The sequence below is a fragment of the Dipteris shenzhenensis genome, chromosome 1 (genome assembly GCF_047967505.1).
Source record: "Dipteris shenzhenensis isolate YYH24624 ecotype China chromosome 1, Dip_SZ_1.0, whole genome shotgun sequence".
NCBI classification, from domain to species: Eukaryota; Viridiplantae; Streptophyta; class Polypodiopsida; order Gleicheniales; family Dipteridaceae; genus Dipteris; species Dipteris shenzhenensis.
The window spans coordinates 29,496,292-29,509,915 of NC_141596.1; the positions used below are offsets into that span (position 1 = coordinate 29,496,292).

At 36.6% G+C, this 13,624-nt stretch overlaps 1 protein-coding gene across 1 annotated transcript; it reads right to left on the reverse strand.

Annotated features, from left to right (window-relative positions):
* Positions 1–4,165: 4,165 nt before the first annotated feature.
* On the reverse strand, positions 4,166–5,185 carry LOC147905671 (major pollen allergen Car b 1-like). Its single transcript, XM_087381199.1, has 2 exons — positions 4,907–5,185; positions 4,166–4,766 (listed from the first exon to the last, which is right to left on the reverse strand). The coding sequence occupies exons 1-2, from the start codon at positions 5,088–5,090 to the stop codon at positions 4,465–4,467; spliced, it is 486 nt and encodes a 161-aa protein (XP_087237325.1). The 5' UTR covers positions 5,091–5,185; the 3' UTR covers positions 4,166–4,464.
* Between the last annotated feature and the right edge of the window lie 8,439 nt (positions 5,186–13,624).

Below are 13,624 nucleotides of genomic sequence, written 5' to 3' on the forward strand. Positions count from 1 at the left end.
GAAACTTTTCCACATGTGGTGTAAGGACCACATTGTCCACTTATGGCCCCTATACTAAGGACAGATAGTGGAGAGGTTTGGTTAATAAGACCTTCTTTGAATGCTTTACTGCCTTGGGTTTGCAATAGATATGGAGGAGATAGAAGGATACCTAATACATTACTTTGAACGATACACAAGCAAGGTGCATCTAGTATTTCTCGGACTACACATTAAAAAAGAGAGCGGGTTCACACTACAGACCTTTTAAAGCGAGAACTTTGAGAAAATAATTAAGCCTTTTCAATATTATCTATTTTGGTTGGGCAATCCACCTCAACTAGTGGCCATTCCTATAGATCATCACTTGGTTCCCATGCTTGGGGAGAGAGGAGACCTTTGGACAATCATAAATTACATATGTGTTTTCGATGCGTTGGTGCATTTACAAGATCCAATTAGCCATATGCTTATGCATCTAATTACTCTAGTGTTGGGGTCTTTGCCCATGTGGTGTGGTGTTTTAGGGATAATGCCCATGTGGTGTTTTATACAGCCTACTTACTCTACCTAAATTATGAAACAACTCTTAACCAACTATATAATCTATAATATTCCACATAAACGATGATTTTTTAAAAGATGGTTTTGAAGACTAAAATTTAAACGTTTTTTTATTTAAATAAAAATAGCACCAATTTTAAAAATAGCATAGAACCTACTTTAATCTCTCTTTTTCTTGTTTTCTTATTTTTAATACATGATTTTCTTATTTTAACAAAATTCTTATTTTCTTGTTCTTGATACATGATTTCTAAAAACAAAATTTAAACGTTATATTAAATTCAAAACTTCAGTAATTTGTAAACTTCACTTATAAATTTTTTTTAATAGATTATTTTAAAAAACAAATTATATACTTTTTGACATTTAAATACAAACTTCACTAACTTAAACTCTTATTTTCTTTTTTTTAAAAGATCATTTTTAAAAATAAAATTTAAACGTTTTTTTATTTAAATATAAATAACACTAATAAAAAAAATATCTTTAATCTCTTTTTTTTAAAAGATAATTTCAAAAAACAAAATATATACATTTTCAGGCTTTAAATAAAAAATTACGTAATTCCAAAAATAATTTAAAAAACTTTAAAATGCATTTCAAATTTAGAAATATTTTATAATTATTCCTATAAACTAAAATTTAAACGTTTCTTCATTTAAATAAAAATAGCACTAATTTAAAAAATAACTTTAATCTCTTTTCTTTAAAAGATGATTTTAAAAACAAAATATTTACATTTTCACATTTTAAATAAATAATTACGTAATTCCAAAAATGATTTAAAAAACTTTAAAATGCATTTCAATTTTAAAAATATTTTATAATTATTCCTACAAACTAAGATTTAAACGTTTTTTATTTCAATAAAAATAGCTCTAATTTAAAAAAATAACTTTAATCTCTTTTTTTCCAAAGATGATTTTTAAAAACCTAATTTTTACATTTTCACATTTTAAATAAAAATTTAAAATGCATTTGAAATTTGAAATATTTTATAATTATTCCTATGAACTAAAATTTAAACGTTTTTTTAAAAAATAACTTTAATCTCTTTTTTTTCAAAGATGATTTTAAAAAACAGAATTTTTACATTTTCACATTTTGAATTAAAAATGTCGTAATTCAAAAATTTAAAAAAAACTTTTAAATGCATTTCAAATTTAAAAATATTTTAGAATCATTCCTGTGAACTAAAATTTAAAAGTTTTTTTATTTAATTAAAAATAGCTCTAATTAAAAAAATAACTTTAATCTTTTTTTTTTTCAAAGATGATTTTAAAAAACAGAATTTTTATATTTTCACATTTTGAATAAAAAATGCCTCATTAAACGTTTTTTAAATTTAAAATTTTCACATTTTAAATTATAAATGTCGTAATTCAAAAATTTAAAAAAAATTTACAAATGCATTTCAAATTTATAAATATTTTATAATTATTCCTATGAACGTTTTTTTATTTAATAAAAATAGCTCTATTTTAAAGTTATTTTTTTCATTTTCACATTTTAAATAAAAAATGTCGTAATTCATAAATTTCAAAAAAACATTAAAATGCATTTGAAATTTAGAAAATTTTTATAATTTTTCTTATAAACTAAAATTTAATTAAATTTTACCAAAAAGAAAATGCTACATTAAAAAAACCCTACCTAGACTCTCCCGCTCCGTCCATCTCCGTCGATGTCCGTCGGTCGCTCTCCGTCGCTCGTGCAATTCCGTCGACGTCCTGCAAATCCGAAATCGGTGGATGAGGAGGAGCTCGATTGAGGTATGCGGAATGAGGGGGGTCGCTCTCCTTTTATAAGAAAAATTAGGGTTTCTCTACCTCGATCGAGGTATTCCGCATGCATGCCACAATACCTCGATCGAGGTATTGTGACATGCCCATACATCTCGGTACATCTACCTCGATCGAGGTATTTACATGCCATGATACCTCGATCGAGGTATGTCGGCAGCAGCCGGATGCCAAGTCATCGGTCCAGCATACCTCGATCGAGGTATGTCATCTGCCCTGTCGGCTGCCCTGTTGAATGGCACATACCTCGATCGAGGTATGCTGGACATGCCACCTTACCTCGATCGAGGTTGAGCTGGATTGCCAGGATACCTCGAACGAGGTAGATGTGGCATGTATAGGTGGCTTGCCAGCAAACCTCGATCGAGGTAGAGGCTCGGTCCGGTGAAAAAAGCCCAGTACCTCGATCGAGGTATTGGCTTGGCTCGGTTGTCCTCGTGTGTGATTTTCATTGGAGCTAATACCTCAATCGAGGTATTGGAGACCGAAGCAAAACCTTTGTATTTTCACTCGAGCGGGTGTCACACTCACCCGAAAGTGGTCCAGAAGTGGACACCCTTAGCTTGCTACCACCCTAAAAATGTGTTTGAATTAGTGCAAGCTGACACACGAGTGAGTTCTCAGTCACCACCTTCAAAACTCCTCTGTTTGATCTTTTGAGTAGTTGTTTTTTGTGTTTTTTTGGTTTGAGTAGGATCAAATGGTGTTCTATGTTCTTCCACAAGTAATGCATATGTGGAAGTGTGTATGAAAGTGGTCAATTCTAAACATTAAATTGTGTTCTTTGTTTCGCTAAAAGCAATGGTCATTTGGGAGAGAGAGAGAGAGAGAGAGAGAGAGAGAGAGAGAGAGAGAGGGGAGAGAGAGAGAGAGAGAGAGAATAGGAAAGGGATGGGGGGATTGGAGAGAGGGAGAGGGAGAGGGAGAGATGGAGAGACAAGGGATAAGACACAGATGGGGGAGGGGACAAATAGGAAGGGGGTAAGAGAGAGAGAGAGAGAGAGAGAGAGATATGGGGGGAGGGAGGGAGGGAGGGAGGGAGGGAAGCACTCACCATTTTTGTGCATGCTTGCCAAAAGATGCTAGCCAAAAAACATCCCCCCTTCCTTAGAGTTTTTAAATATTGGAACTGTGAGGCACATGCAATTTATGAATTCAAGGGTTTTGTCTTTCATACTCATATGTTAGTATATATACATTCTAGCATGTAGCTATCACTTTCTACGAAGCCCCAATGGCTAGGGAATATTATTCCCATTCATTTGGTTGGGGCTATGGAATCCCTTGTCATGAGATTTTAGATGTACATTTTTTGGACTAGGAGCGAGAGAGAGAGAGAGAGAGAGAGAGAGAGAGAGAGAGTTGGGTAAAAGCAAATTAAAAAATAGTTAAGCAAAGAATTTAAAAATAAACATGTTAAAAGTCATACTAATCAACTTTAAATGCTTGCTTGGTAACAACAAAACCACTAAGGGCCTTTTCCACTATTAATTAAAAAGTATTGTTAAGGATTTTAACAAAAGGGTGCATTTCAATTCAAATTTAAGGGGATCGAGTTATGTTAAATCTCTTGACTGCATGTTAAAGATGCTTCAAAAGTTAACCCTTAGAAAAGGTAGTTGAAATATAGAAAATAAGTGTTTCACTTAAGTGTGGTGGGTAGCAGGAATGCTACTTTATTGAAGAGCTTCGTTAGGTATTTTTAATGGTCGTGTGTAAATCGAAACTATATAATATGGGTACTTGATTGAAAGCCCTTGAAAAGAAGAAGCCGTGAGTGTAAGCTTTGAGAATGACTATCATAGTGTAAAGATATGCCATTTTGTGTGGAAAAGATCCAAATTTCCTTGTTATGACAACTTTATGAATAATACAACAGGAATTGATGGAAATGGAAGTGTGTTGTTAACTTTAATGTAACTTGAATATAACTTGGAGTAATATAGGCACTATGGCAAAACTACATAATCGTGGTCCCAAAACCCAAAAGGTAGGTATAAAGCCAAAACTCTCGACGAGGCGGGACAAGCTAAGCTTTAGAAAGGCTTCTACACACAACCAGGTCTTACTTATGGAAGGACCACCTCTAGCATATCTTGTACATACTGAAGCGTCCACTTCATGCGCTGTACTCGTTGTGTTTCAGCAAGTAAGCCTCGACTGCCTTTATGGACTTGATGAAGCCTTCCGTAATACGATCAGGAATCTTCTGCTGGTCAGTAACGGTTTCGTATATAATAGTCCAATGCACCACACAAGTATTTGCATGGGCTCCTTCGATTTCAATCTTGGATTTCATAGTCTTGAAAGTGGTACCCAACAAGCCCCCTTCCACCACAACAGTCGTGTACTTCAATGACTCCTGATCCACTTCTTCTACCTTCTCTTTCACGTAGAGCACGCCCTCCGCTTCACTATGAGCTGTGGCCAACCATCGAATGACAATGGTGCAGGATTAGTATATTGAAAGGAGCGTCCGATGTAAAACGACAACAGTATGCAAAGGCTAGCAATACGAAAGAAAACAGAATGCCTTCAGAAGGCATGCACAGATGACCCACCCTTATTGAACTTCATGGTTCTCACACAGCCGACCTCTGTTGCCTGGCCTTCTGTGTATTCTACAGCAGCAATTTTGTAAGACAAGGCCTTGGGGAGGCAGTTATGGGCATCCTTAACAAGGCCGCACCACATCCTCTTGGCGGAAACCTGCACTTCGATCTCTTGGCTGAAGACCTTTGCCATTGCTGCGGGAGGAGCTATGAGATGAGAAACAAGTTAGAAGGAAAAAGAAAAATGGAGAGGTAGATATCTTTGTGGAGAAAGGTTTTGCAGGGCAAATGGATATCCTTCCTCGGGCACAGGGCGCTGTATTTATAAGGCTTGTGGCACAATCATACTTGCGTGCTTATCCAACTTATGTCGAAAAGTCAATTGGATAAGGAGAAAAACAATTTAACTTTCTGCCTCTCCGACATCAACTAGCAACTAGTTTTCTATTGTATTCATCCACCATGTGCTAAACGATAAAAAATATCAGTCACAAGCCGACATATCTTGAACAAAAAGTCGGACGATAAAAAGCATATAGAGAAATGCAAGGCCCGAAAGTATAAAGCTTTTGAAAATTGACGATGGCCTCCCAAGCGGGACCCTTCGATCTTCTAGAAACCCAAGTAGTTTAGATCCTTACGTCTCTTTTGACGTACACTTTCTTACAAGTTCAATAGGATACTTGTGATAATTGGAGAGTGCTTCCTTCTTCACCCTTCACTTCCATCAATGGATCAATGCGTGTCACCAGAAATAGCTAAGCTTGGACATCAAATCTACCTCATTTACATGGTGATGCAGTGACTAACTTACCAATGCACAATGGTTAGGCATTATTAGGTAGTTAAGATGATTGGCAACTATTTGGAGGGTCAATACCACCCTAAGTGGATCATAATTGACGTGTGTACAAAGTGTCTATGAGCAAAGTTCCCAATACATAGCTTGGCTCACATAGCTTCGCTCACTAGTTAAACACATAGGAGGTCGATACCACCCTAAGCGTATCACGGGTAATGCATCTATGTAGAGAGCTCACCATAGTGAGGCAAAAAGAGATATAAAGCATAAATCTTGGTGGGCAATGCCTTATAATGAAAGTTCAACTAGGACTCCCGAGAGGGCCACTATGTACAAACGCCATATATAAGAGGTGCAATCGAGGGGTATTTAAAAAAACCCCTACCTACAAATCTTTCTAACCTGTATACACCCCTTCTGTAAATTTTGAGATGATTCTGAGTATCCTTTCTGAATGAAAAATTTCACTTTTTGAATTGAAAAAACTCTTATGTATGTATATTTTTTGTAACTCTATAAAAATATAAAACCCCTTTCGTTGATCACACCTCCTATCTTACATATTTCTTAGTCACCCCCAGGGCTAGGATTGAAAGATACATATAAACAAAGTAGATAAGAGTTAAGTAGGTCCCCCAATTGAAAAGTGAGTGACACAGTTAAGTTGCACCAAAAGATTAGAAGCAATTGTAAACTCTTGTAATATTTATAATGGTGTTAACAAACACCTTCAAAAAGTTACAATAAGCCTCCAGATTATTATCACTGAAAGGCATTAGCATTTACTATTTCTATCTGAGATTCAACCCAGTCCTATGTTGCCACCATCTCATCATGGTCAATGTAATTATAAATGAAAAAGAGAAATAAGAAATTGTTAATTTTTTCATGGATAGCACTTTCTTGGTTTCGTATGGCTTGCTCTTCATGTGGTGGAAATCTCCCTTGATGAGTGCTAGGAGTAGTAACCTCACTTATAAACTCTACCAGTTCTCTCCTATATGAAATTTTCTTTCGGTAGTAGACCTACTTATTTTTTCTCTCTCTTGCATCTCTAGGCACTTCTGAAGAGCAAACTCCTCTTTTTCAACCTAGGTAAGTGGAACACATTGTCTCTTTCTCTACTCTTTGTTTGCCTCACTCTCCGTAATCCAATTTTTATTGCTACTAATGGCAACCTCCATAGAGGAGTTGACTTCAAAAAGATCCATGAAGTGTTGAGCTAAGAGAAGATGGAATGAGGAATGGGAAGATGGAAGATCCATGAAGTAAGAGAGTAAGGTGAGATGGAAGTAGAGTGCGAGAGTAAGGCTGAAGACAAAGAAGAATGCAAGAGTAAGGTTGCGGATACGAGAATGGTAATTGGAACAAAAGTCCAAGGCGAGATGGAAGAATGAGTAAGGCTGAGGATCTCGGAGAATGGTAATGAGAGAAGATTCCAAGGCGAGATGGAAAAAGAGTTCGAGAGTAAGGCTACGGACAAGATGGAAGAAGGAGTAAGCCCGAGGATAGGAGAGTGGTAATGAGAGCAAAACTTCGAGATCAGATAGAAGATGAACAAGTAGAGATGAATTTAAGGAAGTACAAACTCATAATGTGAGATGAAAGATTTAGAATAAAGTGATTGAAGTGAAAGACTCCAGAATAAAGTGAGTTGAAGATTTGAAAAGAAGTGAGAGGCTCAGATGTCACTATGATGATGGTTGGAGAATGCTCTACTAGATTGTGTGAAGTAATAGATACAAGACCATAACGTGAGACATGTGAGATGATAGATTTTGAATACATTGAAATCTATGAAATAAAGTGATCAAAGCCAAGAATGATATAATTATTAGATTCTTATCATGATATATTTATTATATATAATAAATTGGACTTCCAATAAAGTGAAACCAATTAAATAAATTGAGAGCAGATGAGTTGTCTATGATGGTAAGAGAATGGTCTAGCTTCTAGGTATAAAGTGGGAGGATGATATTTGCTATGATGAAGTTAGGAAAATGCTCTACTAGATAGTGTGAGGTAACAAGTGCAAGACTGTAATGTGAGACATCAAATTTTGAATAAAGTCAAATCTATGAAATAAAGTGATCGAATTAATATAATTATTACATTCTTACCATGAGAGTCCATTTAATGTATATAATAAATTGAACTAAAAGATGTTTTTATTTCCATCATCACACATTTATATGTATCCATGTTAACTTCCCCTTATGTATCCATGAGTAAATGAAGCTGATAAATTCACACATTTAATATAATCAACCACAATAACATTATGATCCAACAAATAAATACAAAGTTAAGATATTGCAACTATAGATATCCAAGACGACAGTCCCTCGAGTCACCTATTGAAAAGGTCAGCTATTGTATCCAAGCCATTTGGACTGTATATTGGGGTGTGTAGAGCACAGCACAGAGCTGTTGTATCGAAGCCATTTAGGCTAAGTAATTTATGGGATATTTATATGTCTGTATGTTGATTTTATATGGCTCATTTTGATTTTATATGTCTAGCTTTATATGATTCACTATGATTTTTGATGGTCCATTATGATTGTATGTTTATATGTTTATTATGGTTCATAATGCTCATATGTTTATTTCAAATCTGATTATGATCTACTTAAATCTATTCAGGTTTGTTTAAATCTATGTTTTCTTTGATTTAAATTTGCTCAAAATTGTTTAAATCTTATTTAAACATGTATTTCAAATCTGTCCAGATATAATTATACCAGACAATCTGTGCAGATATAATTATACCAGACAATATGGTCCTTGATTCATTACACGTGGAAGAGACAAAAGCAGAATTGTAGTTGTCCATCCATGTCAATAGCAATCTTGAAAAGAATGAATTCCCAAAATCAATCACTAGCTGGCGAAAGAGGCAGTAGAGGAGGGAAGCAACAAAATGGGATCGAATTTATAGGTGGCATTTGGACATATTAGAAACAGTGGAGGCAAATGGATCATCCTCAACTCTTGTGCCTACCTCCACACCCACCAAAAGTGGTACCAACACCTCTCCATAAAGAATGAAGAGCTATGATCTTAGACTTGAATGGCCTTCTAGTAAAGGTTGTTGAGTCATATCATGGAGATATACCCCCACCTTATGAAAACCTAATGGAAAAACATAAAGAGTCCAAGGGACGGACCATGTTTATTCGTAGAGATGCTATTGCCTTCTTGGAATTTTGTGTGTCATGGTTTGAAGTGTTTATTTGGAGCACATCTAGAAGAAAAAAAGTAAACAAAATCCTCCGTGCATGCTTTCCACAACATTTTGAAAAGATAACAATTCTGGATCAGGAAGCTTGCTATAGTGTTGGACTCATGGTGGTGAACAGAAATGGAGAGTTGTTGAATGAGAAGCCTGTCATCTTCAAGCACTTTCCAACCATTTGGAACCATTTCACACACTTGTCGGCAACCAACAATATTATTTTGGATGACTCCTTATACAAGATTTGTAGAAACCCATCTGGAACATGGAGAGTACTTCCAAAGTTTGAGATGCAAGGTCTTGAAGAAATGTGCTCCCATTTGATGGATGATGTCGCACTGTGGCTATATGTCTAGCTTCAAATGGAGGATCGGCAATCCTACACATCACCTAAGCATGACATGTTCCATGATACGGAATACATTGACATTTTGGAGTATATGGTCAAATACAGTTGCTGGACTGAGTTATGAAGATGGAAGCAAAGGCATATAGTGGATACCAACTTCTTTTGTATATAAATATTCACTTTAATAGAATTCATTCTTTTTTGCTCCTATGTTGCCTGTTTGGAAATCGCTGACTGATTAGATTCCTTTTCCTATTGCAAAATAGACTTGTTTGAAGTGTTCTTATTTCAACTCTTGCTTCGTGTCTTCGAAACTTTTGCCTTTTCATGTGTGCTCTTAAGAACCTTCTTGGAATGCAATGACCAAATAAGACTATCATTTGTGGAATGGTATAGCAAGGCAATGTTTCTCTCAATGCAATATTATTATAATTTATCGTATGAGAAATGCCCTTGTTCTTTCAATGCAATGGTCTCGCACTTAGTACATGGCAATATTATATTCAAGCTATTCCAATATAATGTTGTTGTTTAGCAAGGCAATGTTGCTATTATAGTGTAATGTAAATATAATTAATACAATGTCCTTGGAATGCACATAGCATCACAAGCTATCATCTTCTAATGCTATGTAGTAGCACTAGTAAAAGAACCAACCACTAGCAACAGCACTAACTATTAGCAACATCCCTAACCACCAGTAGCAGCACCGAGCAACAGCACCAACATAGTAGGAGTAGCACTAACAAAAGCACTAAAAATAGCACCAACCACTAGCAACTGACTAACAACAACAATAGAAGTAGCACCAATCGCTAGTAGTTGCACTAGCATAACCACTATAGCAGCTACACCAAACACTAGCAGCACTACAGTAGCACTAGCAACACCAACCACTAGCAACTACACTAGTAGCAGCACTATAGTAGCTACACCAACCACTACCAGCAGCAACATCACTAACTAGCAAGCACCCAATCACTATATATATGCCCTAAAAAGATCGTAGCCATTTAGAGTATGGGAAAAGAACCATTATAAGAGGGATGTAGGCCAAGATTATAGCAACACACACTATTGTAGGGACATTAAGGGACAATATGTTTATCAATGCAACTACTATTAAATAATGTCAAGGATTACAAGGATGCAAAGAAAAGGAACCATTGATCGTACGATGGAAAAACCTAAACAGATTTAAGCAAATAATAGTAAGATTTGAAATAAACATATGAGCATAATGATGTTGAGATATCGAGCTCCACTCATGATATGCCAGGGTGACCATTGTGCATTTATGTCACTGACTTGTTAGCTGCAGATGCAGTTGGTACACCACCCATGAATAATAGCTGGATGACATCTATCTTTATGTACTCTAATTAGTGGCTCAATTAGTATGCCACCTTAGTTAGCTGAGTTTGGTTTGAGACACACATATGGGGTTCACCTATTCTTTCATACAGAGAGAGTTCTTTTGGCTTTCAAAACTAAGAAGAGAAAAACTGTTTTCAACCTCCACCTTTGTGTATATTCCCCCATTGTGTATGTGAGAAAGCTGCAAGTGAGACTCCTTCTTCTCTCTCACTCTCTTCACATGGTATCAGAGCTCGGTTTGTGGTAAGGAGCTCAAGAAAGCAAACCAAGTTCGCGGTGTCCTAGTAAGAGGATCAGTGTTGCTTTCCTTTTTTTTTTCGAGTTTGGGAGCAAATCTCTACAGGTAGCACAGCTGGAAAGTGCAAGAGTGCACTGTCTCAGATTGGGACGCCCTTTGCGGTGTGGCGAGAGGGTAGTATATGCTGTGGGATAAGGCAAAGCCCTTGGTTACATTACTTTTTGGATTCGAGTCCATTTCAGGCCCATTTTGGTGGCGGAAGTTCTACACAGGCACTCAGAAAACTGCCCTCTTTTTGCTCTGCAGCCACTGTTCTGTAGGTCAGTGAAAAGTTATCAGAGAAATTACATCGTATGCATGTGCGCAGAGATATTAGGAGTGACAAAATCATTCTGATTGCCTGTTGATGCATAATCGTCACTAGGAAGTGACTGTGTGGTCAAATACCACTTTTGTCAGTTTTGTAGATTTGCCCTTGTGAGGCAAAAGTTGTGTTTTTTTGTAGTGACAGAATATTTGCAGTGTTCTGTAATGGCGTTTGATGCTCTTTCACAGATTGTCACTGAAAATCTTGACAAGAACAACTTCCAAGCATGGAAGTTTAGAATGACGAATTTCCTTAAGGGAAAAGGCTATTGGGAGTTCATTACTGGAGCAGAACAAGAACTAGTTATTCCTAATGTTCCTAATCAACAGGAGTTGCAGGCATTCAAAGGATAGCATGAGAGAGCTAGAAAAGTTATGTACTGGTTGTCTATCAGTATTTCAGATTCTATGATTGTGCATATTCAGGATGCAAGCACGCCGAAGGAGTCGTGGGATATTTTGACAAAAATGTATAGCACAAATACACAAGCCAGGAAAATGTAGCTCAAGCAAGAGTTGCATAATGTGCAGAGAGAAAATAAGAGCATCAATGACTACCACATGAACGTGAAGAATATTACAGATGCACTTGCTTCTATTGGGTCACCAGTGGAAGATGATGATTTAGTTTCTATGAACTTGAATGGTCTAGGAAAGGATTATGCACAATTCTGGACATCCATTGCCGTCCGTGAGAATTTTTCTGATTTTGAGGAGTTGATTGCTCTTCTTATTTATGAAGAGCAAAGAAATTGTGGTGCATCTTCTTCAGGAGGAACTTCAAAAGAAGTTGTCTTCTACTCAAATGCTGGAAGAGGTAGAGGCAGAGGTAGAGTAGGCTAATTCGGAGGCCGTAGCAGAAATCAGAATATGCAGCAAATTCAAGAAAACCAGTCCTATGGAGGAGGACGTGGTAACTTTAGAGGCAAGGGGAGCCAAAGAGGTCGTGGTGGATGGCATAGAGGCCAAAATGCAAACACCAATGTTGAATGCTACTACAATGCTAAAATGGGTCATATGGTTAAAGACTACTATAAAAAGCAGAATGACATCATGACTAGAAAATTGTAGCAAGGCAATTATGCATCCTCTAGTAGACAGGGTGATGACAGAAATGAACATCTGTTTATGGTGTAGCACATGACCAATTTTGTGACAAGTGCAAAAGAAAGCAATGATGTGTGGTATGTTGACTCAAGTGTGTCAAACCACATGATAGGTCATGTAGAATGGATGCACGATGCAAGGAAAATGGAAAGACCAGGATTTGTGAAGACTGGTGATGATACTGCACATCCTATTGTGCAGATTGGTAAAATTTCTTTGTATATGGAGGATGGAAAAAAGAAATACCTATCTGATGTATTTCATGTCCCAAATATCACCAAGAATGTGGTTTCTGTTGGTCAAATGGTTGAGGAGGGCTTGTAGGTCAGATTTTATCCTCATGGATGCTTTGTTGAGGATATGAAAAATAAAGGTCGCTTGATAGCAAAAGGGAAGAAGAAGGGCAAGATGTTTACGTTGGATGCAGACATGCCTAAATTGAGTGCAGCAATATTTGCACATGGGACCGGTGTAGTTGCACATATTGATATCTGGCATAAATGCATTGGTCATGTTAATGTACAACGACTTAAATTAATGCAGGCCCAAAATATTGTTGTAGGATTGCCTAAGTTCAAGGTTGCAAAAATGCATAAGATATGTGAATCCTGTCAATTTGGAAAACAGGCAAGAAAACCATTTCCTAGACATGTTCAAGAGAGTAAGAGGCCATTGGAATTGATCCACTCTGATGTGTGGACTACTAAAGTTGCATCTATTGGAGCTGTCATTATTTTGTCACTTTTACTGATGACTATAGCAAAAAAGTTTGGGTGTATTTTATGAAAAAGAAAAGTGAAGTGTTTGGGCATTTCAAAGCTTTTAAAGCTATGGTTGAAAAAGAAACAGGCCTGCAAATAAAATGCCTAAGGTTAGATGGAGGGGGAGAGTACCTTTCAAATGAGTTTACAAGTTTTCTACAGGAGCATGGCATAAAGCAACAATATTCATGTAGTCATACCCCACAGCTAAATGGACTTGCAGAAAGGAAAAACAGGCATATTGGAGTGGTATCTCGTGTCATGCTCAACAAAAAAAGCTTGCCATATTATTATTGGGCTGAAGCAGTTGCTACAGTAGTCTACATAATGAACAAGACTCCCATTGTAGTAATACATTGCATGATGCCAGATGAGAGGTACACTGGTAGGAAACCATATATTTCTAATTTGGAAGTTTTTGGTTGCATTTCCTATGTTCATGTGCCAGATGAGTTGAGATCCAAGTTGGATCCAAAAGCTGAGAAG

Excerpts from the sequence above, each read along its gene's own strand:
- LOC147905671 (XM_087381199.1), bottom strand. The coding sequence starts at position 5,090 with ATGGCAAAGGTCTTCAGCCAAGAGATCGAAGTGCAGGTTTCCGCCAAG. Across the intron at positions 4,767-4,906 it reads AACCATGAAGTTCAATAAGG|CTCATAGTGAAGCGGAGGGC; the intron begins GTGGGTCATCTG and ends GGTTGGCCACAG.